This window comes from Crassostrea angulata, chromosome 4 (genome assembly GCF_025612915.1).
Source record: "Crassostrea angulata isolate pt1a10 chromosome 4, ASM2561291v2, whole genome shotgun sequence".
In the NCBI taxonomy this organism is placed as follows: Eukaryota; Metazoa; Mollusca; class Bivalvia; order Ostreida; family Ostreidae; genus Magallana; species Magallana angulata.
Window position 1 is genome coordinate 41,799,539 of NC_069114.1, and position 26,013 is coordinate 41,825,551.

Here is a 26,013-nt window from a genome sequence, read left to right on the forward strand (position 1 = left end):
GGCATTCGGCGAATTCTACTATTTGCGCAAACATTACGCTTTGCACTACTTTGTTAACTATGCAGTGACAGCTTTGTGTAAATTAATTTCATAATTTGATGTAATTTTCTTGAGATTTTAACTTTTATACAGTGACAGAATTATTCAGTCATCTATCATATACAGTCACATAATAATTCAATCATACTTAAATGCTTAAAAGTTCTTAATCGGGAAGTTTTCGGAAAACAACAAAACATTGCCAATTATGCTATTTGACGCCTGTTGTTGTTTCGGCATACCATTAACTTATTTCATAACACTGACAGTTCATATCACATGCCGATCATTTCTTTAAAAGAAATTCTTTGTTTCTGTACTGCTTACCGACAATTTTACAATTACAGCGCCTTTGAACTTATGTTTGCATATAGCATAGAATCCTGATCCCGATCCATGTGCTAGCCTGGTGGTTCCCAGAGCAACCCGTTACGCACAGGAACCAGACTAGCTCATGCGCAGGCTGAATTCTCCCCATAGCATCCGGTTTAACCTCGCTGATATATTTTCTGCGTGGACCTCGGGGTCCACACAATGAAGAGAGAGAGAGAGAGAGAGAGAGAGAGAGAGAGAGAGAGAGAGAGAGAGAGAGGAGGGTGCGATTTCTCTTGATACCGCTATCACCGGGGAAATTAAGGTGTTTCTATATATCCGGCGACAATAAGACTCAAATGCTCTAGATGGTAAAAAGCACTTTATTTGAACTTTTAGGTCGGTATGGGTGATTTCTGGGAATCCAAAAACTACACCCGGACAATCCGAAACCTAATTCCTCTCTCCGACAATGGTGTATAACACAATATAAATAAGAATTGAAAACAATAGAAATAAGCACTTAAGCACGAGTGACATATGTCATAGAGTAAAACTTCAATATGAGTGAGTCAATTAAATCAAAGGTGAGGTGTAAGAGTTAATAAAATAATTAAGCAATTATAAATGAAGTGAATTATTGTCTTGTACAAAGAGAAAGGTATATTTATGAATAGATAACAGTTACTCAAATTTCACTCCATGATAATTCCCTCGCGCTTCGAAAAATGAGACGTCCTCGTCTAGAAGATCACCGGAATGATTTGTAGGGAATGTGCGGTCTGTATCTCAGCGTCGTTTGTTTAGGTCTTGGCCGGAATATGCAAAATGTGTTCTACATTGCGGAGGTCCACAACTGCAACACGGCATTCTGGGCTGAACCATATTTAAAACGAACCTTTGTCGTCGGTCACCACACCAGGAAAATTTTCCTAGGATTCGAATGCAATAAATCGGTCGCTTAAAAGAACATATTAGCATAATGGCATAGAAATCCACACACGAAACACACAGAACGAGAACAAGTGTTCACAGGATGACGTCATCCCGCTCTTGTTACATGCTGGATGGAATCCAGGCGTATAGTATGTCCGTGAAAGTCCTGGATGTCCAAAACTCGAAAAGCAGCGACGTTGGTATATGGTCGTAAAAGGTGGTCGAATCTTCTGCTCTTGGGTTGTATTATCGTCGTTTGTTGATGCTCTTGGAAACTCGCTCGGTTGCTGGTACGCAGGATCTAACTGCTACAAAGTATATGTAGCAGTCCTGGGTAAAATACCCTTTGGATATCTCCACCAAACTATCACCGGGGAAATTAAGGTGTTTCTATATATCCGGCGACAATAAGACTCAAATGCTCTAGATGGTAAAAAGCACTTTATTTGAACTTTAGGTCGGTATGGGTGATTTCTGGGAATCCAAAAACTACACCCGGACAATCCGAAACCTAATTCCTCTCTCCCGACAATGGTGTATAACACAATATAAATAAGAATTGAAAACAATAGAAATTAGCACTTAAGCACGAGTGACATATGTCATAGAGTAAAACTTCAATATGAGTGAGTCAATTAAATCAAAGGTGAGGGTAAGAGTTAATAAAATAATTAAGCAATTATAACTGAAGTGAATTATTGTCTTGTACAAAGGGAAAGGCATATTTATGAATAGATAACAGTTACTCAAATTTCACTCCATGATACCGCTTTGAACACCATCAAGCGTTAAATCAGTGCAGGACTGTTGGTTTTACACCTGTGATCATTTTGTTTTACATCGGTGTCTGTTGATTTTCAAAAGAGGCTTTTAATTTTGTTTTAAGCTGTTTGTTTCGTATTTTAGCATGTTTATATAAATAAGTTGTTTTGCAATAACGTCTTTTTTTAACCCTTTCCGTCGCCCATACAAATGTTCATAATTCATAGACTATGACTCTTTATTCACTAATATTTACAATTTCGACTGTCTTTGTCTGTGATAACAATGCGAATCAATTTTAAAGCCTATAGCCCAATAACTTCATCAAAATGAGCGTGTCCTATAGCATAACCGAAAAACGGTATTGGCTGAGCCGCGTAGTAATACTCAGCATGTGCTACATCAAAAATAGTTTTAAATTTTTTTTTAAGTGTACAAATTGGAAATAATATAAATATAAGTAATAAGGAATCATTCTTTGAATATTATGAGGTGATAATTTCGGTCGGAGTGTTGTCAAATCTACCATTCGGGCTTTATTGGATTTGACCACGCCCCGACCGAAGTTATCATATCATAATACTCAAAGAATGATTCCTTATTCCTTAACTAACTAAATTCAAATCATTTTCAATTCTAATATGCACTGTACTAAGATTAAGGTCTATCTTTTTAAACAATTCTGAATAAAAAAGTATTTATTTGATTTTTGGACATAGATATTTACTGGTATTTATAAATGAATTTCAATTTACCAATTTCAGTTTAATCTGCTAAAAAAATGCGTATATAATGCTAAGCATATTTTCAGGTATTGATGAGTATCATTTTCCTGGTTAGGAATGGCCGAATGTAAGTGAGAGTTCAACCTTAGATACAAAGCTCACTCCTCCATATCTAGAGCAGGAGCCACAACTGCAGTATTTCAGCGAGAATGTCGCAAAGAAATAATACACCCCTGCGAATGTTATTGTCATTTAAATTTTAGACCACGTGCTTTTATTTGACCCTTTCTGTTTCGCACTAAAAATCGTGCCTCGTGTTTATAAACTTTAAACTTTATTTTCATTAATTGGTGGATAAATGTGTTTTAGAAATAAACGAGACAATACAAGAAATAGGTTTTTTTCTGCTGTTGCGACAATTAACATGCGTAGTAGAGATCCCCTCTAAGAATAAATTTTCGATCCGCACCTGACCTAGTAATAACATCAATAGGGAAACAGACTATACTATTTTATGCAGAATGTTCCTTGAAAACGGCTCGACACAGTTTTTATGCAAAACATTCACCCATTAATTCTTTAAAAACATGGTATTGCACACCACAAGCATCAAACATGGCTATGATTTTATTAAGCAACCCAATGTTTATATTATCAATTAACCAATCTACACGTGGTTGAACACGAACGATAACTCTGTTCTGAATATCATCGTTTAATTTAAAAAACCGCTAGATAGTGAAATAAGACATACATCTTAAAAGATGTTGATGTTTCAACATAAATCAAAGTAGAATATGATATGAAAATCGACCAGTACTTACGTATTTTGAGAATATTATCCGAACACTTATACTTCCGCTCGAAATTTCACAGGAACTGAACAAATCTCAGTGAAGTCTCGTGAACTTTCATTCGAGCACCTCTGGATTTATTACATACTTAACAACGATAAAGAAAACATTCCGAACACATTCGCAGGGTGAATAGTATCAGGTGAGTTTTCTCAAGCGTATAAGACCTATATTCGTTGCCCTTTAAATATATGGATGTTTTATTCTAAATCATTTGTGGAGTTTGAAAGTGAGATTCTAAATCATTTGTGGAGTTTGAAGGTGAGATAATGGTTAGGAGTTATCAGAACATTACATATGATAATTTTTCTTATTCAACTTAAGGAAGTTATGCATTCATTTGATAAGAAAAGACAGCATGTTAATTTTAGCAAACCCAAAAACATGTTAGAATTTTACTGGTGGGTGTAACGTTGCACCCCTTCTAAATTTGAAGATTGCTTTTATTTCGACTTGGTGCAAATGAATTGCTATTCAGGTCACAAGATCATACATCCGACTGAACTGGGCGATATCTTTCTGTCTAATGACTTATAGAGCGTAGTAACTTATATTTTGCTGACAACAAAGCTGTACTGCGAGTTATTACATGTAGTAAGTATATGCAGATATGTTCGGTTTTCATATTGTATCTATAATTTTCGTATATAAGTACTGAAAAGTCAGACAGTTGTGGGCCTGCAGTTACCATAAGCACAACCAATATTAGTCAATTAAGGTTTTATTTACCTGAATACTGATACATTTGTTCGTTTATTTTACCAGATATATTGTGTATGTGTTACGTAACTAAGGACTATAAGGTCCAGAGAGGTTTGTAATCTTATGTTACTCAATGATTTATAACAATTTGGTAAGAAAACCCACAAAAATGCACTCATCACAAATCAGTACCAAAAGTCATATTAAGAAATATGAATCATCCCTGAAAAATTACTTTTTGAAGCCTTCATTTATTAAAATGTTTACCCAAAGTAAAAAAACATAACATTCATTATGCAAAACTTAAATGTGTAAGTCAATTAATGACACAATGCATACTGACAAACGAATAATACAGTGTAGTTTCACAGTTAGTTTGCTAGCAAGGAGAACAAGTATTCCTTTTCAAGGAATGATCGGCAATAATGCTAGAAGCAATCAACATGATCAGTTTGATGTAAAAAAATTAAAATAGTACTGTATTTTTACAAAATATAGAATATTTTGAATCTGTACACCATAATTTCATCATTATAAACCGTCAACAAATTCAATTCTGAAATAAATTTGGGGAAATTCGTTTGTAAACTCCTTGTCTAGTTTTTATTTTTAACGTAATTATTAAATGTTAATTGACTTCTTCTTCCTCAGAATACTGAGTAGGGCTCTTCAAAGAGCATTAACACGTATACAAAGAAAGAGTTGTATTAAAATAATTTAATGCGACTGAAAAACACTGAATGCCATCATAACTTGCTATTGAGGTCACATTATAACGTAACCTTGTTTATAAATCAAGCCGTCTTCCTAGCTACTATTATGCATGCAACATCTTCTTATGATTGAGGTCAGTTCATCGAAGTCAACTGCATTACTGAATGAATCTTTCTATCGAAATTCTTACGCGTGAGACAAAATGTGCATTCTTGAACTAACAGGTCGAACTGTATTTTATGTATGTTTACATCTTTTAAGGTAAATGAATTGAAATAAAACTGAATAAAATGTTATATAAATACTAAACCAAACTTCAAGTTTTTATAAGAACTACTTAATATGCAAGCGGAATGTGTGCGCACGTGGAAGCATTTGCCGGAAGCCTCATATGGGCACAACAGTGATCGGCCGGAGCCGATCACAAAAACTTTCACATTACATCTCAATTACGTACAGCAATGATGTGCCGAAAATGGGAATCTGGTCGTTGTTTCATATTAAAATCAGAAAAAAGATATATAGGTATATAAATTCGTGAACTCAGATAACGCAAGCCAAGAAAGGCTTTTATTTCATATATCAATAAAATATAAACAATGTTGAACCGATGTCATGATTTAAATATGGACAAATGCTAACCAAGACGTTTAATATACAATATTTGTCGTTGGAAAACGTAGTAGATTTTAAGAAAAGTATGATTCTTTATTCTTACTCTTAATTCAACTTTCAATCAAATGAAAACTATTATCTCTACATGTATATTATATAATTATATTCAAAAGACTACGATTTACTATTGAAATATTAATTGTATGTACATTGTATTCTTCACTCTTAATACAATTTATACACTATATTTTTATACAACACATACGTGTACATCTATTAACATAATAGATTTTTTTTCGAAGCAAAATTGGTACAAACGGGGAAGATATTGTATGAAATACAATATGCATTGAAATGTTCATATCAGATATGACATATTTACATCTTAGCTAGCCATGGTTCCTGGTCTGCACCGCTCCTCACGATTCGTTTTATGTATGTTTGCATCTTTTAAGGTAAATGAATTGAAATAAAACTGAGTAAAATGTTATATAAATACTAAAACAAACCTCAAGTTTTTATAAGAACTACTTAATATGCAAGCGGAATGTGTGCGCACGTGGAAGCATTTGCCGGAAGCCTCATATGGGCACAACAGTATTCAAAACACACGTGTACATCTATTAACATAATAGATTTTTTTCGGAGCAAAATTGGTACAAACGGGGAAGACATTGTATGAAATAGGATGCATTGAAATGTTCCTATCAGATATGACATATTTACATCTTAGCTAGCCAGGGTTTCTGATCCACACCGCTCCTCACGATTCGTTCGTGAGGAGCGGTTCGGATCAGAAAACCTTGGCTAGCGAAGATGGACAAAGTTATTGTAATTAAAATTATTTGAGACAAAAGGTGATCTCTAGACTTGTTTTTCTTTGGTGAACACCATATCGTTTCTGTGTAACGGGTGGTTCACAAATTGGTGATTGGCGTGGTAGCCATGGTTCATTAAAAATTTCATCACGTTCATATCACTGTCTGACCCCTCAACGAATTCAACGGTGATCACATGTATCGAATAGTTTGAGTGAATGGCCTGCAGAATGTCCATTTCCTGACCCTTCGCATCCAAACTCAGCAGATCGACGGTCTTTTTACCCATAGCTTCTAATATGGATTCCATCCATAAGCAGGGGGTGATCATGTGACCTTCTATCTCGTCGACAAAGGCTTTACTGGCACTTGAATTGCTCTAAACAAATTTTTTAAAAATAAATATTTGTAATAGTCATACGTTCAAGCATATTTATTAGCGTCGTGATGGGTAGATTTCTTTATCATTAACTCAGACGTTTTTGTTGAATTTCAATAAAGAGAAAATTGAACAAAAATGTATTACATAATCCCCAAGGATGCCTTATACACCAGCTTAGAAGTCAAATTTTCTCTCCTATCGATTTCTTACATTAGAATTTCAATGAAGGATCGTAGATGAAGAAATTAAAATGTCTGAAATGCTTGCGTATTGTCAAAGCTTTAAGGTATACGAGGCGATCCAGAGCCCTTACCCTGATGCATGCTCTGAGAGTCGAAGCTTTCCTGTGTCTGTGACGTAATTGTCTGTAATGACCAGGGTGGGGCTCTATCAGAAGCCCGTCCCAGCCTATTCCTCTCAAAGAAAAGGGACACCGACCCGGTCTCACCATCGGACGCACCAATTTCGATAAAGAAACCATTTTTTTTAAATTGAGAAAGCATCTGTTAACTTGGAGTACTAGTACTAGTGGACACCATGATCCCCTAGCCTTTCAGATGTTTTCAGATTTTCAAATCTTTAGTTTAGGTCTTCAGTTGTGCAGTACTAAGTGATCAAAAAATACTTTGGTAAGTTTTTTAGTATTAAAAAAGTCAATTATGTGTACATTTTGAGCTACATTTCGAACGATGCTGCTTTGATTAATAGTGATCGCTTGAAAACTTGAAAGGGTACCAAAACGACGACATCGATCGAGAAAATACTTAAAAGATTTGAAACTTCGAGGAAAGTAATTTCTACTCCAGGTTGGTGATTCAAGACGAGATTCTAAGCAATCAGTTTAAACACTGATTAGCCGTCTCAAAGGAGTCTAAGAATGCTTCTTTTTGGCAAAGTGTTGGCGTCTGTTCATTGGATACTAGTACTAAGATAGTGTAAGAAAATTCCTTGCGCATCGAGTGGGGGAAATGTCAATAGATAATAGTTAAAGCGTGGTGAAAAGCGGGAGGCGGGCGAGGTCTAGCTCCTAAATAACACGCCAGCTCATTTTGCTCAGGGCAGTCAAATGTGACTTTGAATCCCTCTTTCATCTACTGGTACTTTATATCACTGTAAATCTTTTATATTTGTAAGAGCTTTCAAAAAAAAAGGAGAAAGGTTCAAGGGAGGCATATTCCTTTTTTTTTTTTATCTTATTTAATTCTTCCTCTTTCCTAAAATGTCCAACTGAAAAGATGCTTATTTGGAAATCACTAAAGCAGTCTTATACATTCGTGATGGATATATTTCTAAGTTTTGGGGGTCATAAACGTTAGATGAGCTCACTTTTGATCTGTCTCACTTTTAGAAATGGAATATATAGTGGAAAAGTGAGACTGAGATCAAAAGTGAGCTCGTCTTACTTTTATGCCCCGTGGCCAGAGTCCCAATACAACGTCTGCTGTGACGAGATGCCAATACATGAAAGTCCTTCAAGGGACTTGGACACGATTTGAGATCAAAAATTTTATTTTTATTTTTTATGTATAAAATGGTTTATTGGTGTATTTTAAATGATTGACCAAAATATTAAATGTTAAAGTCAAGTTACAAGCGAGATGCAGAGGTAAGAATTGATAGTTATGTTAACAAAGCCCGAGTCATATTGTTGTTTACAAAAAATGTAATGAAGAGTATTACCATTTCAAAAAACAATTTAAACTAATTCAATATTTTCTTAAATACTATTATCAACAAAAGAAAGCTACAAAAAATGTAATGAAGAGTATTACCATTTCAAAAAACAATTTAAACTAATTCAATATTTTCTTAAATACTATTATCAACAAAAGAAAGCTACAAAAAATGTAATGAAGAGTATTACCATTTCAAAAAACAATTTAAACTAATTCAATATTTTCTTAAATACTATTATCAACAAAAGAAAGTTATATTTGATTGAAATTTACAATGTAAAGAAATATAAACTCTGTATCTTGCTTATAACTATTTGATATTTGAGTTTCAAATTTTGACAGAGCATCATGAATTTCTATATTTATCAGTATAAACATAGAAAATGGAAAAATAAGATTTTAAAATTTAAAGTCATATCGTGTTCAAGTCCCTTTAAATAAATGAAAAATGTCATGGGAGACCATAGTAGAATACACGTTATGTAAAATGTGTTTTATTTTTATTCTCTGGATGAACTAGGATTTGAACGATCCTTGCTGTGAAAGTCTATGCTGTATTGTTTGCTTCAGTCAACCTCAAATTTCTTTATTTCGTGTGTATACATGTACTTTTCACGGAGGTTTCTTATTTTACTAAAAACTGTCATTTCGTTTAAGACTTTCCTGTAGTATAGCTATAAAATTTCTAAACATGGCATCATGCACACTATTTGTATGCGAAATGTCCATATCATTTTATTGTAATGTGTGGTATATCGTTTTCATAGCTTCGATGTGTGTAAATGATATTATATTATCTCCTTCACTTGCGTTCTAACATTTACTTTCGTTAGTGACATGCCGTATGGGGTTAATAATTTAACTATACTATATTCCTATATACTATACTGTAAGGATAAGAACTTGTAAGTTGTTCGAACTTGTTTCTAATCTTTTTTGTATGTGTTGAATGCAATAAAATATGGTCAATTCAATTCAAAATTTAACAATCATAAAATCTTCTACATCCGGGTTTGTAAAGTTGTAGTCACCTTTCTGTGGTTTCTCTACCATTTGTTTGATCTTCGAAAGCAGACGTTTATCCCTTGGCAGGAGATTTCGAAAGTCAACAGAAGTCTCGTCACTGACGTCACCAAACAGTCGTCTGCCATCCCTCACGGAAACGTCAGATGCAAAGAATGTAAGTGAGCTCGAGAGTTCAACCTTAGATGCAAAGCTCACTCCTCCATGTCTAGAACAGGAGCCACAGCTGCAGTATTTCAGCAAGAAAAACGCAATGAAATAGTATCAGGAGAATTTTCCCAAGCGTATAAGACCTATATTTGTTGCCCTTTAAATACAAGGATGTTTTATTCTATTCTAAATCATTTGTTGAGTTTGAAGGTGGATAATGGTTAGGAGTTATTCAGAACATTACATATGATAATTTTTCTTATTCAACTTAAGGAAGTTATGCATTTATTTGATAAGAAAAGACAGCATGTTAATTTTAGCAAACCCAAAAACATGTGTTAGAATTTTACTGGTGGGTGTAATGTTGCAGCCCTTCTAAATTTAAAGATTGCTTTTATTTCGACTTGGTGCAAATGAATTGCTATTCAGGTCACAAGATCATTCAAAACTTTCACATTTCATCTCAATTACGTTCAACAAGGATGTGCCGAAAATGGGAATCTGGTCGTTGTTTCATATTAAAATCAGAAAAAAGGTATATAGGTCCCAAATGACTACTAGTATTTATATGGCGAAAATAAATTCGTGAAATCAGATAACGCAAGCCAAGAAAGACTTTATTTCATATATCAATAAAATATAAACAATGCTGAACCGATGTCATGATTTAAATATTGACAAATGCTAACCAAGACGTTTAATATACAATATTTGTCGTTGGAAAACGTAGTAGATTTTAAGAAAATTATGATTCTTTATTCTTAACCTTCATTCAACTTTCAATCAAATGAAAACTATTATTTGTACATGTATATTATATAATTATATTCAAAAGACTACGATTTACTATTGATATATTAAATGTATGTACATTTTATTTTTCACTCTTAATACAATTTATACACTATATTTTTATACAACACATACGTGAACATCTATTAACATAATAGATTTTTTTCGAAGCAAAATTGGTACAAACGGGGAAGATATTGTATGAAATACAATATGCATTGAAATGTTCATATCAGATATGACATATTAACATCTTAGCTAGCCATAGTTCCTGATCTGCACCGCTTCTCACGAATCCGTTCCTCACGAATCCACTTCTCACGAATCCGTTCGTGAGGAGCGGTTCGGATCAGAAAACCTTGGCTAGCGAAGATGGACATAGTTATTGTAATTAAATGTATTTTGAGACAAAAAAGGAGGAGATCTCTAGACTTGTTTTTCTTTGGTGAACACCATATCGTTTCTGTGTAACGGGTGGTTCACAAATTGATGATTGGCGTGGTAGCCATGGTTCATTAAAAATTTCATCACGTTCATATCACTGTCTGATCCCTCGACGAATTCAACGGTGATCACATTTATCGAATAGTTCGATAAAGGAATGGCCTGCAGAATGTCCATTTCCTGATCCTTGGCATCCAAACTCAGCAGATCAACGGTCTTTTTACCCAAGGCTTCCAATATAGACTCCATCCATAAGCAGGGGGTGATCACGTGACCTTCTATCTCGTCGACAAAGGCTTTACTGGCACTTGAATTGCTCTAAACAAATTTTTCAAAAATAAATATTTGTAATAGTCATATGTTCAAGCATATTTATTAGCGTCGTTATGGGTAGATTTCTTTATCATTAACTCAGATGTTTTGTTGAATTTCAATAAAGAGAAAATTGAACAAAAATGTATTACATAATCCCCAAGGATGAGTTATACACCAGCTGAGAAGTTAAATTTTCTCTCCTATCGATTCTTACATTAGAATTAATTTCAATGAAGGATCTTAGATGAAGAAATTAAAATGTCTGAAATGTTTGCGTATTGTGAAAGCTTTAAGGTATACGAGGCGATCCAGAGCCATTACCCTGATGCATGCTCTAAGAGTCGAAGCTTTCCTGTGTCTGTGACGTAACTGTCTGTAATGACCAGGGTGGGGCTCTATCAGAAGCCCGTCCCAGCCCCTATTCCTCTCAAAGAAGAGGGACACCGACCCGGTCTCTCCATCGGACGCACCAATTTCGATAAAGAAGCCATTTTTCTAAAATTAAGAAAGCATCTGTTAACTTGGAGTACTAGTACTAGTGGACACCATGATCCCCTAGCCTTTCAGATTTTATCAGATTTTAGCTGCGCAATACTACTTGTTTTGTACTTGCAAACGCAATGTGCGTAAAATGACATAAAACCCAATCTTTGGACAACAATTTTGGTCAGTGTTTGGTATTTAAAAAGTCAGTTCAAGATATGATTATATTTTGATCTACATTTCGAACGATGCTGCTTTGATTAACAGTGATCGCTTGAAAACTTGAAAGGGTTCCAAAACGATGATATCGATCGAGAAGATACTAAAAGGATTTGAAACTTCGAGGAAACTAATTTCTACTCCAGGTTGGTGATTCAAGACGAGATTCTACGCAATCAGTGAAAACACTGATTAGCCGCCTCAAAGGTTCCTTTTGGCAAAGTGTTGGCGTCTGTTCATTGGATACTAAGATAGTGTAAGAAAATTCCTTGCGGATCGAGTGGAGAAAAATGTCAATGGATAATAGTTAAAGCAAGGAGGAAAGCGGGTAGCGGGCGAGGTCTTGCTCTTAAATAACACGCTAGCTTATTTTGCTCAGGGCAGACAAATGTGACTTTGAATCCCTCTTTCATCTACCGGTGCTTTATACCCCTGTAACTTTCTCATATTTGTAAAAGCTTTCAGAAAAAGGAGAAAGGTTCAAGGGAGGCATATTCCTTTCTTCTTTATCTTATTCAATTCATCCTCTTTCCTAAAATGACCATCTGAAAAGATGCTTATTTGGAATCACTGAGTGAGTCTTATACATTCGTGATGGATATATTTCTAAATGTTGGAGGGCATCAACGTTAGGTGAGCTCACTTTTGATCTGTCTCACTTTTACAAATGGAACATACAGTGGAAAAGTGAGGCTGAGATCAAAAGTGAGCTCGTCTAATTTTTATGGCCCCGTGGTCAGTCCCAATACAACGTCTTCTGACAAGATGCCAATACATGACAGTCTTTAAATAAATGAAAAATGTCATGGGAGACCATAGAAGAATACACGTTATGTAAAAATTTGTCTTCTTTTTCCTATTCTCTCTGGATGAACCAAACTTTGAACGATCCTTGTTCTATAGGGGTATTGTTTTCTTCAGTCAACCTCAATTTTTTTAATTTCGTGTCTATACCTTACACGGAGGTTTCTTATTTCACTAAAAATTGTCATTTCGTTTAAGACTTTCTTGTAATATAGCTTTCAAATTTCTAAACATGGCATCATGCACACTATACATGTATTTGTATCCGAAATGTTCATATCATTTTACTGTGACGGGTGGTATATCGTTTTCATAGCTTCAATGTGTGCAAATGATATTATACTTCCTCCTTCACTTGCGTCCTAACATCGACTTTCGTTAGTGACATATGGGGTTGATAATTTAACTATACTATATTCCTATATATTGTAAAGAGAAGAATTTGTTAGTTGTTCGAACTTGTTTCTAATCTTTTTTGTATATGTTGAATGCAATAAAATATATTCAATTCAATTCAAAATTTAACTAGATGCTGTCATTAGACAGTAATACCCGCACCATGTGTTTGCCCCTAAATAACACTGTTTTGTACCAGTTTAATTAAAAATGAAGGCTACATGCAAACTCCGGTAATACATTTAAAAATTATAATTTTCATAACTGAAGAATGAGATCCCTGCCCATATGATAATACACATCGCGACATAAGCAGCACTTTATGTGCAATTTGGGGTAGAACTGTTTGCAGTGAATTTTCAGTTAATCAATAATCTTAACATTTTATGTCATAGGAAGTATAATGGTCTATATAATTATTACAAACAAAATTAAAAATTAAATTATGCCCCCTCCCCGTGGCGGTTGCCGGTTTTAGATTTGCTTCTGTGTGCCTATATGAACATCATCGTGTGCACAGATTTAGAGAAGGGGTGGGAGTGAGGGGTCCAGACCCCCCCCCCCCCCCTCCCCATGAAAATTCGTAAATTACCAAAAATACACCTTGGACCCCAATGCTCTTACAGACATGTAAACGGCGCTCTAACCCATTGCGCTTCAATGTTAGGTAACATTATTTGGGCGGTAAATATTTAATCAATATTCAACATACTTTATTGTTTATCTCAATAGGAAGTATACATGTACATCACAATATGCAGGTGTCCTGCACCACCTTAAAGCTGTTATTTACCTAATAAAATAGTGCAAGTGGATTTGAAGAATAGGTCATAAAAATACATGCATGTTACAAATGACTGATCTTTGTCTGAAGTTACGTACACAACACAGGTTTGCATGTCTCATTAGCGGGTACTAGTTTTACCCAGCTCTTCGATTAACATACATGGGTGTTGCTAAAACGCGGAACGGAAAACGGAACGGAAGGAAAACGGAAAATCTTATCTAATGTTATTTACCTCATAGATTTGTTAAGTATGCTAAAACGATATACTTTATGTACCTTTTTAATTTTTTTTGAAAGATTAGCAATATTAGATTACTAGTATTTATTCAAGAATATCTATTTCCTCAAAATTAACAGTACATGCATTGACCACTATATTCTGTCCCAAAATATCCTCGATTCACTTTTTGCTGTATATTTATATATACCTCAGGGTTCAAGCGATTCTCTTTTAGAAGCATTAAACATTCTCATTATTCTTTCTTTAAAACGTCCTCTCTAGCTTATCAGCTGGTATAAATACACGGCTAAAAATAAAGAAGTCTACGGGGTTTTGCATTTTAACAGACCAGGATGATAGTGTTGAAAAATTGTGCAAGGTCTTCTGAGTGACTTCCAAATGGAGAAAAGATGTCAACATTTTCCATTATAAATCGTCCAAATGTGCTGCATGAATATTTTTGGATCGACAGACTATAGTCCCAATATATAATCGGAAAATCAAACCAGGCAACATCTAGAGCTCTCTATTCGGATCATATGTATATAGCTGCTGGAATAAATCAAAGGCCGGAACGGCCACATAGGCGTCGAGCTGACATTTTCTTTTATATAGAACATATATGATATCAATAATCTGAATTTCTCCAGGGCCAGTTCTCTACTAATAGTCGTATATCAAATAATACTAGAATAAAAAAAAAATTAATTATGTTTTGTGCTGCTTTAAAAACAAAAATCAGTATATTTCCTTATAAAATAGGTAGTGATGCGCTTATAATACAATAACACATGGATACAAAAAACGAAGAAATAACAAAGTTCAAAAAAAAATATTTTCTTCCTGCTTTAAACAGTCTTTAAACAATTTTCGCAGGTTCATAATTTTTTGAATAATTAACAGTGTGTCCCCATTTATAATGATAAAACATACTTTTATTTATATCAATTCCCGTTTGAAACAAGATTACCTATGGTATGATTGTTTACAAACAAATCCACAACACGTGCTATCTAAAATGCTCGACACAATCAACTGCATTATCGTGTTTTCTTATTGCAACAAAATCACTAGATACGTTTATCGCTTACATTCATTTTGGAGACCGTGCCCGACAAAAAATAAATTTACATATCAAATTTTATTTCTATCGGGCACGGTCTCTAATTAAAATGTAAGCGATAAACTCAATTACTATTTAGTAAATGTTTACACCTTATTGTATTCATCCTCCATTTCTCGAATAAGCAAATTTATACTTATGCAATCATTTATCAATAACCAGGGAGGCAAAGATGGGTTTTTTGTACACAATTTAGTTGAATAAATGGAATAAAAATCTCGTTATACGTTTAATACTTAAAGGAACGTATTTCTTATGCGCATTTAAAAGGCGGTGCAGAGCATGAATATTTGGACGACTGCCAATCCAGACGATCGCTAGAAGGCTGCCGAGCATTAGCTCGACGCCTTAACAACTGCATGCTTTGTAATGCAAACATAAACAAAATTGCATTGCTAAAAATACTAGTTTCACAAATTACTAGTTTCACAAATTACCGGGTATTTTAATGTTTACTGTATTTTAATTTTTTAATGTAGTCAGTCCTACAGTTTTTTTCTTCCATCTCAATGATACTGTATCGTCTGTATGATAAAAGATCGTCTAGAACACCGAAAATTCAATTTTGATGTAAGTATATACATGTACATCATATTTGAAAATAATATAAAAATACTCAAAACACGCATAAAACGCTTTCACTAACTGCGTACGTTACGCTAATATGCCAGCAATACCATATAAGAGAAATAAGTAAAAAGTTATAGCTAATTTGCTCGTTTAATCATGTTAATGTTTCACAATTCGTATACATTTGATTTTTCCGTTTCGTACTCAACTAAAGCCGAATGAATACAATGCTATAATTGATAGACATTCATATGAATATTAATAAGATAGCAACATGTTGATAATCATTCATTAGATATAAATAAGAGATACAAAGTAAATCGTTTCTGGCCAGTCTATACCCTTTTTAAGCGATAAACGTGATGATATTTTCCATTCCGTTCCGTTTTCCGTACCGCGTTTTAGCAACACCCATACATACATGTCTGTGTTTTCCGTATGCAGAAAAGGATTACGGTAGTTAAGATCAGCTAAAGGAATTCATTATTGTGTTTTAATTGGATTATCATTATGATGTTGACCAATTTAGGTAAGCATAATACATGTAGTAGCAGTAGCACAATATAATAAGATGCCAGCATGGGATTCCTGCCAGCATACATACACATGTATATAAGTTCTACTTTCACTTTCTAAATGTAATCTCCCTTTGACAGCATACTGTATCATCATCTTTTAATATTTAAATAAGCTTATCATCGTTACCTATCCTATCGCATTTGTAAAGTTTCTGTCATTTTAGTTGCAAAAGTTATTTTTTTCATTTGTCAGACTGCATGCACTGTTGAGTTGACCCCATATTGACCCTGTATAAACAATTTCTTATTAAATTTGTGTATTACATATGTAAGTAAGTGTAGACACTTATATTTTTTATATGAGTAATAATAGGAAGGAAGGAGTATTTCTTTCTTAATGTATTATAATGCATCAAATACAATGTAGGTCATGACCTTATGGGACTGTTCTGACCCCACGAAACAGGAAAATACAAAATATCTTCTAAATGCAGGTATCACAACACTATTTTTTCGAAGGTTCACGTCAAAACATGGCTGAGTGAAAATAATTCCCGAATTCCCCTTCGTTTTTAGGAGTTTTCCGCCAGCGACAGGGACTGTACTTTTTTATGAGATAAAAAACAACATGTAAAATGCCTGATTTTCCTACCTATGTAAAAATACGAGGTCACTTGAGTTTTTGATGCCAGTTGTTTAGGCAGGGGGGTGAAAGGGCTCGGACATGATTTTCAAGCACATGTGTAACTTTGATGTAAACAAACTCTCGTGCCTTTGTGGATGGCTGTGTGTTTTTTGCTACTAAATTGGTTAGGAACAATTGTTTTAAAAGTTGTAAAGAGGAATTTTCCCACAAGTTTGTTTTAAACTTGCTACCCGTATCTAAAGTTGCGTAATTTTGGTAAGAATATATAGTAAAAATTAATAGTGTTGTGCAACCTGAAGGAAAATGTTTATGATGTGTTTTAAGTCATAAAGTGGAGTTTTTTGGCGTTCTATCGATGTGTGTAGATTAGAAATCACCAACAATGAGCCTTTGTGGCCGGCACCTCTCTTATTTTGCTGTCAATGGCGCATACAAAATTAGCCCAGATTTCCTCTGAAATTTCGTAGAACATCAAACAGCGACCCGATTATAGTGTATCGGACCGTCCAAACTGCCCCAAAAATATACAGCAGCTTATCCAGAAAGTTGGTTTTATCGTCGTAAACCAAAAAAGCTTCTATGTAATACGAATTTTGTGTAAAATGAGTTATTTAGACGCTTGTATGGTATACAGAATCTATAAAATTATGCCCCTAAAACGCCAATATTAAAGTGAAATATGAAGTTAGCTATGATTCAGCACCCGCATTAGTTTTATTAGAACCTGTCAATGCTAATTTAGATGAAAATGCACGCCAATTCTTTAAAATTGAATAATATAACGGCAGTTTTTCAACCCCTCCCCCAAAAGGCAGGGTTCCCTAAACTTGTACATGTATATATTCTCGGGTCGTCATGATTTAAACAAGTTTGCATTGTCTTGTGAATAGACATGCGTATTTGCACAAATTAGAACCAAGAAAATCATTCAAAATTAACACGCCGTGAAATTACATACAGTATAACTTTTAACATATTTTCATAAATCAGAGGCCACCGCGAGCACCATGGTTTTAATAATCGCTCATAACTTTTTGATATAGCTACAGAATTCAGTAAAACCTTCCACATGTGTTCCACAATAAATGTTTTTGTGTTTTCAGATTTTATTTTTGCGAGTGTAAAATAATAGATTACTTGCAGGTATCACAACACTATTTTTTCGAAGGTTCACGTCAAAACATGGCTGAGTGAAAATAATTCCCGAATTCCCCTTCGTTTTTAGGAGTTTTCCGCCAGCAACAGGGACTGTACTTTTTTATGAGATAAAAAACAACATGTAAAATGCCTGATTTTCCTACCTATGTAAAAATACGAGGTCACTTGAGTTTTTGATGCCAGTTGTTTAGGCAGGGGGGTGAAAGGGCTCGGACATGATTTTCAAGCACATGTGTAACTTTGATGTAAACAAACTCTCGTGCCTTTGTGGATGGCTGTGTGTTTTTTGCTACTAAATTGGTTAGGAACAATTGTTTTAAAAGTTGTAAAGAGGAATTTTCCCACAAGTTTGTTTTAAACTTGCTACCCGTATCTAAAGTTGCGTAATTTTGGTAAGAATATATAGTAAAAATTAATAGTGTTGTGCAACCTGAAGTCATTATGATGCATCAACTGGTGTAAAGTACATTAATGACCCCCAGGTGTTGTCTTTAACCCCCCCCCCCCCATCCCCCCCGCCTTTATGAAATAGGAAATGATATAATACACTGTATATTTTGTTAACTTCTGAGATCTGAGATCCTCATCCCAAAACCGTTTAATTTATTTTTGCTCTTTGTGTCATTGCGCGTAAAATTGTATTGTAAGATAATGCCCCCTTGGAGACACCCTGACATTTTAGAACTAGAAATAATAATGTATTTTATCTTATTCATATGTTATACAGTAGTGTTTGATCCATGTGGGTAATTCCTAGCCTAATGATGTCACTGCTTTGTTTAGGAGACTTTACAATTGCCCCAAATAGGTGAATACACATGGCAGTGATGCATATAACATTTTGTTTATAAATCTTAAAAATTGAATTAAGCAATTTCCAAAATGTTAATGTGAATCACGAGAGAAAAAGCAATCAAGAAATGATTTAAAATTTGCTACTGTACACATGTAAGAATGTATTAAGAAGACTGAATCTTTATAAGCAGGTGAGATTGGGGGGGGGGGATGAAAGTGGAGTATAAACATTTATAATTTGAATCATTTATTGTTATTAATTAATTTTAACTTGTCAATGAATACTACTTATTGATCCCAAGGTAGAAATATGACCTCTGATCGTATCTCAATAGATCATTTGTCAATTATGCAAGGTGTAATGTAATTTTTTTTAAGAATAACATTTTTTACCAGTTTATAAAAGTTTTTAGACACCCAAATTATATTTTGATTTTAATAGATTATTCGACAAGGAAGGGGGGGGGGGGGAGAGAGAGAACAGTTTATATTTGAGTTTGTTTGGGAGTGGGGGTTCCAATTCATATATTTGACAATATTTTAATGTAATTTAGAATAAGACTAAGCCATACTACAGTCATGAACATGAATAGTATAGAACAAAACACAAACTAATACATGTACATGTATATATACATAGGAAGTATTACAAAACAGATGATTGATCTATATCTTGGTTCTTAAATTGAATCATATATCATGTACATATCATATTATTGTTTCTTTGTTCAAGGCATTTAAGATGGTATGTAGGTCATGATCCCAAGTGCTCTTCCTGAAATTATCAAATATCATAAAAACCATTGAGATCCCCACCTTAATCCAAAGATATTATTCCTCCTTAGGTCATGCAGGCGCATCAGATCATTATGGCATGTAAGTCATGACCCTAAGGGGTCATCCTGACCCCCTTAGAATCAGAAATTGTCAATTATCTTTAAATTATTGATGTTTCATGATCCTATCTCTATTTAATCTTTATTAATTATTAAGTCTCCTGAATGAAGTTTGGAGACTTATTGTTTTTGTATGGTTCTTAATACATGTATATATTCTTCATCTTCTTTTTCTTCTTTCCCACTCTGAACTTGTTTCTCAGAGATGGCTGAACATAATTGTACAAAACTCAAGGATATGATAGGCCTGCAAATCTAGTTGTGCACCCTGGTTTGATTTTTCTCATTTTGGGTTAGACAACCACTTTTCGGGGCAGGGGGGGGGGGGGGGGGAGGGGGGTGTCAAAAGGGTGTGGGGTCTAACATTGAACCTTGTAGGAAGAATCATAGACTCTATTGTAAATGGTAACTTAAAAACGGACAAAGATAATAATATAGGGTTTTCATAATCATATATTGGCTGTTACTGGCAATATATAGGGTTTATTAGATCTGACCCCTGGGGTCATCCCCACCCCCCAGGAATTTGAAATTACCATATATCTCAGAAACTGTTATAATCATGACCCCTAAACCATATATATTCATGTTTCTGATGTCAAGGGGCATCAAATGTTATGTAGGTCATGGGCCCTGTGGGTGGTCCTGACGTCCTCAAACAGCAAGTCCCTTAATATCTTCAAAACAGTTGAGATCCCCACCCTTAAACCATATATATTCTTGTTCCTTGTGTCAAGGGGCATCAAACGGTATGTAGGTCATGGGCCCCGGGGGTGGTCATGACCCCCATTGAACAGGAAGTGCACGAATATCTCGAAAACAGTTGAGATGCCCACCCCTTAACCATATATATTCTTGATCCTTAAAGGGCATCAAAAGGTATGTACCGGTAGGTAATGGGCCTCAGGGTTAAATTTAATTTTTCAAAACCGTAATGCACATCTATGGAACAGTTCCTTTCATATCCCAAGATATGATGTGTCTATCCATTAAATCATAAAAGGAGTTCTAGGATCTATGTTTTTTTTTAAGTGATAAACGTCAATTTTCTGCTACATTTTGACTCCCTGGATGAAATTTAAATTTTGAAAACCTTACTGCACATCTATAGAACAGTCCCTATCATATCCCAAGATATGATTGTCTATCCATTAAATCATAAGAGGAGCTCTTGGATCAATGTTTGTTTTTTTAGTGATAAAAGTCAATTTTCTGCTACTATTTGACTCCCAGGATGAAATTTAAATTTTTAAAACCTTATTGCACGTCTCTAGGACAGCCCCAATTATATCCCAAGAGATGACGTAGCTACTCCAAAAGTTGTAAGAGGAGTTCTGGGAACCATATTTTTTTGGCCAAAAAACGTCATTTTTTGTTGCCCACTGATCCCCTTAATTAAAAAAAAAATTCTGGAACCTGATCATGCCTCAATATGACACCCCCAATCATATTCTAGAAGATCATTTGGCTACTGCTTAAAAAAAATGACGTTTTTTAAACCAGTTTTTTTGTAAAAAAACGTCATTTTTTAGCCATTAAATGAACCCCAGGACAAAATTGAAAATTCCGAAACCTTATTGCGCATCTATAGGATACCCTAAAACATATTCCAAAAGATGATTTGTCTACTTTTGAAAATGTAGGAGGAGTTCGAGGAAGAAGGTTTTTTGTGAAAAAACGTCATTTTTTACCAATTATTTGACCCCCAGGACTAACAGAGAATTTTTGAAACCTTTTTACAAAACAACATGATACCCCAAATCAAACTCCAAGAGTTCAGTTTGCTGGTTTATAAGATGTAAGAGCAGTTTGAGAAAGTAAAACGTGACAGACGGACGGACGGACGGACGGACGGACGGACAGACGGACAGACGGACGGACGGACGGAACAGGGTAACAACAATATACCCGAACTTTCTTTAGAAAGTGCGGGTATAACAATCATCTTAGATTTTACTAAATTAACTTTTCTGACGTATTATTCTAGAAAATCACTTGCATTTCATTTCTTTTGTTGTTGTTGATTTTTTTCCCAACAGTATAAATATATAATATTATAGCTAAAATTCACGTACATCTTTATGTACTATAGAATAGTATGGTCATGACCACTGCATAAGCTTTAAAAAGATTTTGAAAAGTACATGTACATGCATTTTATGTTTGATTAAATCGCGTAAAAAATTGTCTCTAACACATGCATACCTTTTGCTTGAGAAGAATATCTATTATGCTGCTCTGACCTCTCGAAAAATCTTCTATATCTGGGTTTGTAAGGTTGTAGTCACCTTTCTCTGGTTTCTCTATCATTTGTTTGACCTTCGAAAGCAGACGTTTATCCATTGGCAGGAGATTCCGAAAGTCAACAGAAGTCTCGTCACTGACGTCACCAAACAGTCGTCTGCCGTCCCTCACTGAAACGTCAGATGCAAAGTTCTCTTTGCTTGAGGATTTGAAGTGAAACGCAAAGATAACAAAAAGTCCCACAAAAACGAAGTAACGGAGAAATCGTTGACTCCTGCACCTCATCATGGTCACATCACGTCGAGCCAACGCCCCATTCAGAACAGGTGAGGCCGGTAAACCTGTAAAAGAGGAACTGATTTGTATCAAAGGAAGGTATTAGAGAGATTTAAATTAACAAAAATTTGTCATAACACGCGTACAATGACCATGTGTTATTCATTCTTCTCTGTTCCTGTTATGCAATTTAAAATACCTTATGAATGACAACGGTATATCTAAATAACTCGAAGTAGCGATTACTGGATCAGTGTGAAAGAGGACGGATTTTCCTCCAGCTGGGTCAGCTTTACTCCAGCGATCGAGTGTGTATTGAATGGACAGTGCCTATTGAAATACTGGTTCTCTTTCGTGGACAAACAAAAAAGTGAAGTACACAAAGATATGGAACACGAGAGGGAACAGAATGAAAAGAAATCTAAACTACCCACAAATCAATGTTGATTAAGTATGTCAAGCATATAGATTGATGTTTTGGTTGGCAATTCTTGATTATAATTTCCTTTTGAGTGAACGTGTATAATAATAGACATCACAGTAAACAAAATTGGTTTGCGATAATTTTGTACAGGGCCAAAGGTTTTTTTTCGAAGGATTCTTGTGTTTATAAACTCTAAGTAGAATAGGTTTGGTACTCCACGCGTAGACAAAGTAAACAGGTTAAAGCGGGTCAAACAGACAAGACTTGAAGGGTAGATACACCCCGCGTGCATCAATGCCCGTGTACTTTAAATTTCTGAAATAAGTGGTTACCTGAATGGGAGCTTACAATTCCTTTTAATAAAATAAAAAATACTCTTGTAAGATTACAAATAAAAAAATTCTCTCTCTCCTCTCTCTCTCTCTCTCTCTCTCTCTCTCTCTCTCTTATTTTATACGAGTTCATAAATGCAAAACCTTACCTTCCGAGGCTTAGAAGATATCTTGTTGTACCTGACTTATGAGTGTGCTTATTTTGATCTTTGGTGTTAATTAAAGTATTATGTAAATGATGCATTCGTCGCAAGTCAGCTAGAAAGAGTGTCCTTTTCCATTAAGTATAAATTTGAATTCATACTCGTAGGTGGGAAATCACTTCCTCGATTTGATTTATATATTAAAAAGTTTTAGGCGTCGTCAAAATATGCAGGTAATATTCAAAATTTATCGAATGAAAGGAAAGTTTTATGAATAAAGAATTCGAAATTCAATGTTACCATCAAAGTTTTCCGATTGGTTGAAGATGATAAGGAGTTCGTCCAACTATTTTTACATCACAAAGCAAGTTTTAGCTTCAAATAAGAATTTGTGAATTTTTAGAAATACTCTCACATTCATTTTAAAAGTGCTATCATCGAAAAGATGGCTGCGCCTGGCAAACAAGATATGTACATTTCTGTTATTTGAACCCAGAGTACAAACAAAGGAACTCCCCGTCCAAATCAGTTATTAATCTAAAAACCTGTTAGGGCACTTATGGCACATCTGTTTTTACACGGATAATATACAAATTACTCTTTATGTATTATTTAACTTTGGATAAGTTTCTATATGTTTCATGTAAAAAAAAAATTCAGGCACATAAAATTAATATACATAAATCAAAACGTACATATCTCTGTGATGCTTTTTTTTCTTTAAAGCAGCGTATGAAACCGGTTCTGATTCAAAGCATTGTATACATATACTTTAAATTAGCGTATATCTTACCTTAAAATAAAACACCCTTGAATTCAATTTTCTACATTGGGGCTCAATTTGGAAATGTTTACTCATAAACGATCTATAAATATGCAATTGTAAATAATGCATGAAATGTTCACTGGAATTGACACTTGACAGGTATGTGCATGCTGATCAATGAACTATAACTATAACCCCGCGGCCAATGATTTGTCAAACGGGCAACCATCCACTTAGTCAAGATTTGAACTCCGTTATACTCGATGAATATAAAGTAAATAACACTGAAGACCCTGACAGAGACAGAATAGAGATCTAATCTCTATCTCCCATCAAAAATAAGGTTAATCCGAATCAAAAGCTTTAACCAGGTAGTTCAACAGACGTCGATTTTTTCCCTGCCTCATTACAGCCAATAGGAATGCATAATTTTAACGTACACAGTCCCTAATGTGATTGTGCTCCTATTTTCTTGCATTAATTCATACAGTATAGTTGAATATTTAGACTGAGTCATTTGTTGTACGTGTAATACGCCTTCCATTATCCTCCATTCATAAATATTCCTCATTAAAATGTTACAAATAAGTGGAAAGACAAGATATTTAAAAAAATCTTCATAATGTTACGGAATATCCTTTTCTTAAACGATCAAAATATAGAATGATAAATTTTTCTTTTACTTTAGTGGAGAAGTGACTCATTTTCCTCTTGTATACGTCAAGTTTAAGTTCGTACATCCGACTAATATTCATTACTTTTAGATAGAAAAGTGACAATGCTAGACGCAACCCCAACATATATGAGAGAGAGAGAGAGAGAGAGAGAGAGAGAGAGAGAGAGAGAGAGAGAGAGAGAGAGAGAGAGAGAGAGAGAGAGAGAGAGTTTATTATTGTAACTAGGTGGGGATTTAATTCAGTTTTTCAATGGTCAGACTCTTCACAAAATCCGCAGGTGACATGAAATCTGCTCCTAATTAAACGCACCAATTCAAGACTCCCCCTTCACCGTAAGATTTAAAGTACACGAACAGCGGCGTTCGGATGTACCCGCCCATCAAGGACCCGTCTCCGTGACCCAGTTTTACCTGCATTTCGTTTGCTTTTATGGCGAATACCGATATATAGACGCCCACATGCATAGCCATTGAATATATAATATATATATATACTTAACATAGTGGCGTCTAATACCACAGGCACCTGAATTTTTATCAATCAGTCGCTTAATAAGTCATATATAAAAAAAATTCTACCCCTACTATATATAAATATGTATTTATATATAGTAGGGGTAGAATTTTTTTATATATGACTTATTAAGCGACTGATTGATAAAAATTCAGGTGCCTGTGCTAATACATTCGCGAATTGGCCCGGTAAGAAAAAGAATGGGGGGGGGGGGGGGAGGGGGGCTTAATCTACTTGTGTTTTCGATGTCTTTTTAAAGATGCAGTTTGATCTGAATAAGGTACTAGAATTATACTTTCCTATTTGTCATTGTGAATCGTTTGGACTCATTTGAAAAGATGTAATTGTTCAAATGAAAAGAAGCCGCACAGAAAAATACTCCTGTAAAAATATTAAATCAGATTTTATTTTTATTTGTTCTGAAATTGAAATGAATTTTTCCATAAAAAAAGCTATCATCCTATCCAATTTCTAAGATCCAATTTACCTTCCTTGCTATAAAATTGAAACAAGAGGCCCATGGGCCACATCGCTCACCTCAGGAACAAAAGGTATGATAAAATCATCTTAATTGAGTCATAATACAAACTATCTGGTGAGTACAATAATACATGTAGAACCTGTATAAGTAAAACTCTGTTTTTCCCCCTAAATATCCTTATGTTTATTATCATTAGTCCCTTTTCTAACAGGATGACTCGATAGTCATATCACATGTTGAGCATTGCAGTTCTCAAAAAGATCCTAAACAATTGTTTATATAT

General features: G+C 34.6%; 2 protein-coding genes across 4 annotated transcripts; both read right to left on the bottom strand.

The window, feature by feature from the left end:
• Nucleotides 1–6,257: 6,257 nt before the first annotated feature.
• On the bottom strand, nucleotides 6,258–7,333 carry LOC128181176 (uncharacterized). Its single transcript, XM_052849478.1, has 2 exons — nucleotides 7,173–7,333; nucleotides 6,258–6,856 (listed from the first exon to the last, which is right to left on the bottom strand). The coding sequence occupies exons 1-2, from the start codon at nucleotides 7,308–7,310 to the stop codon at nucleotides 6,524–6,526; spliced, it is 471 nt and encodes a 156-aa protein (XP_052705438.1). The 5' UTR covers nucleotides 7,311–7,333; the 3' UTR covers nucleotides 6,258–6,523.
• Nucleotides 7,334–10,306: 2,973 nt separating this feature from the next.
• LOC128181175 (uncharacterized) lies at nucleotides 10,307–24,201 on the bottom strand. Of its 3 annotated transcripts, none has more exons than XM_052849477.1 (4): nucleotides 24,087–24,201; nucleotides 22,080–22,459; nucleotides 11,581–11,754; nucleotides 10,307–11,262 (listed from the first exon to the last, which is right to left on the bottom strand). In XM_052849477.1, the coding sequence occupies exons 2-4, from the start codon at nucleotides 22,404–22,406 to the stop codon at nucleotides 10,927–10,929; spliced, it is 837 nt and encodes a 278-aa protein (XP_052705437.1). In that variant the 5' UTR covers nucleotides 22,407–22,459; nucleotides 24,087–24,201; the 3' UTR covers nucleotides 10,307–10,926. The 3 variants fall into 3 exon arrangements, with proteins under 3 accessions (XP_052705437.1, XP_052705436.1, XP_052705435.1); XM_052849476.1 differs by lacking the exon at nucleotides 24,087–24,201 and adding an exon at nucleotides 23,300–23,470; XM_052849475.1 differs by lacking the exon at nucleotides 24,087–24,201 and adding an exon at nucleotides 22,594–22,808.
• Nucleotides 24,202–26,013: the final 1,812 nt, after the last annotated feature.

Bases quoted from the DNA above. Each gene is read 5' to 3' on its own strand.
- LOC128181176 (XM_052849478.1), bottom strand. From the start codon at position 7,310: ATGGTGAGACCGGGTCGGTGTCCCTTTTCTTTGAGAGGAATAGGCTGG. The intron at 6,857-7,172 runs GTAAGGGCTCTG...AAATTTGTTTAG, and splicing joins CTCTCAGAGCATGCATCAGG to AGCAATTCAAGTGCCAGTAA.
- LOC128181175 (XM_052849477.1), bottom strand. From the start codon at position 22,406: ATGATGAGGTGCAGGAGTCAACGATTTCTCCGTTACTTCGTTTTTGTG. The intron at 11,755-22,079 runs GTATGCATGTGT...TCTTAATTTTAG, and splicing joins ATATTCTTCTCAAGCAAAAG to AAAAATGGCTTCTTTATCGA. The intron at 11,263-11,580 runs GTAATGGCTCTG...AAATTTGTTTAG, and splicing joins CTCTTAGAGCATGCATCAGG to AGCAATTCAAGTGCCAGTAA.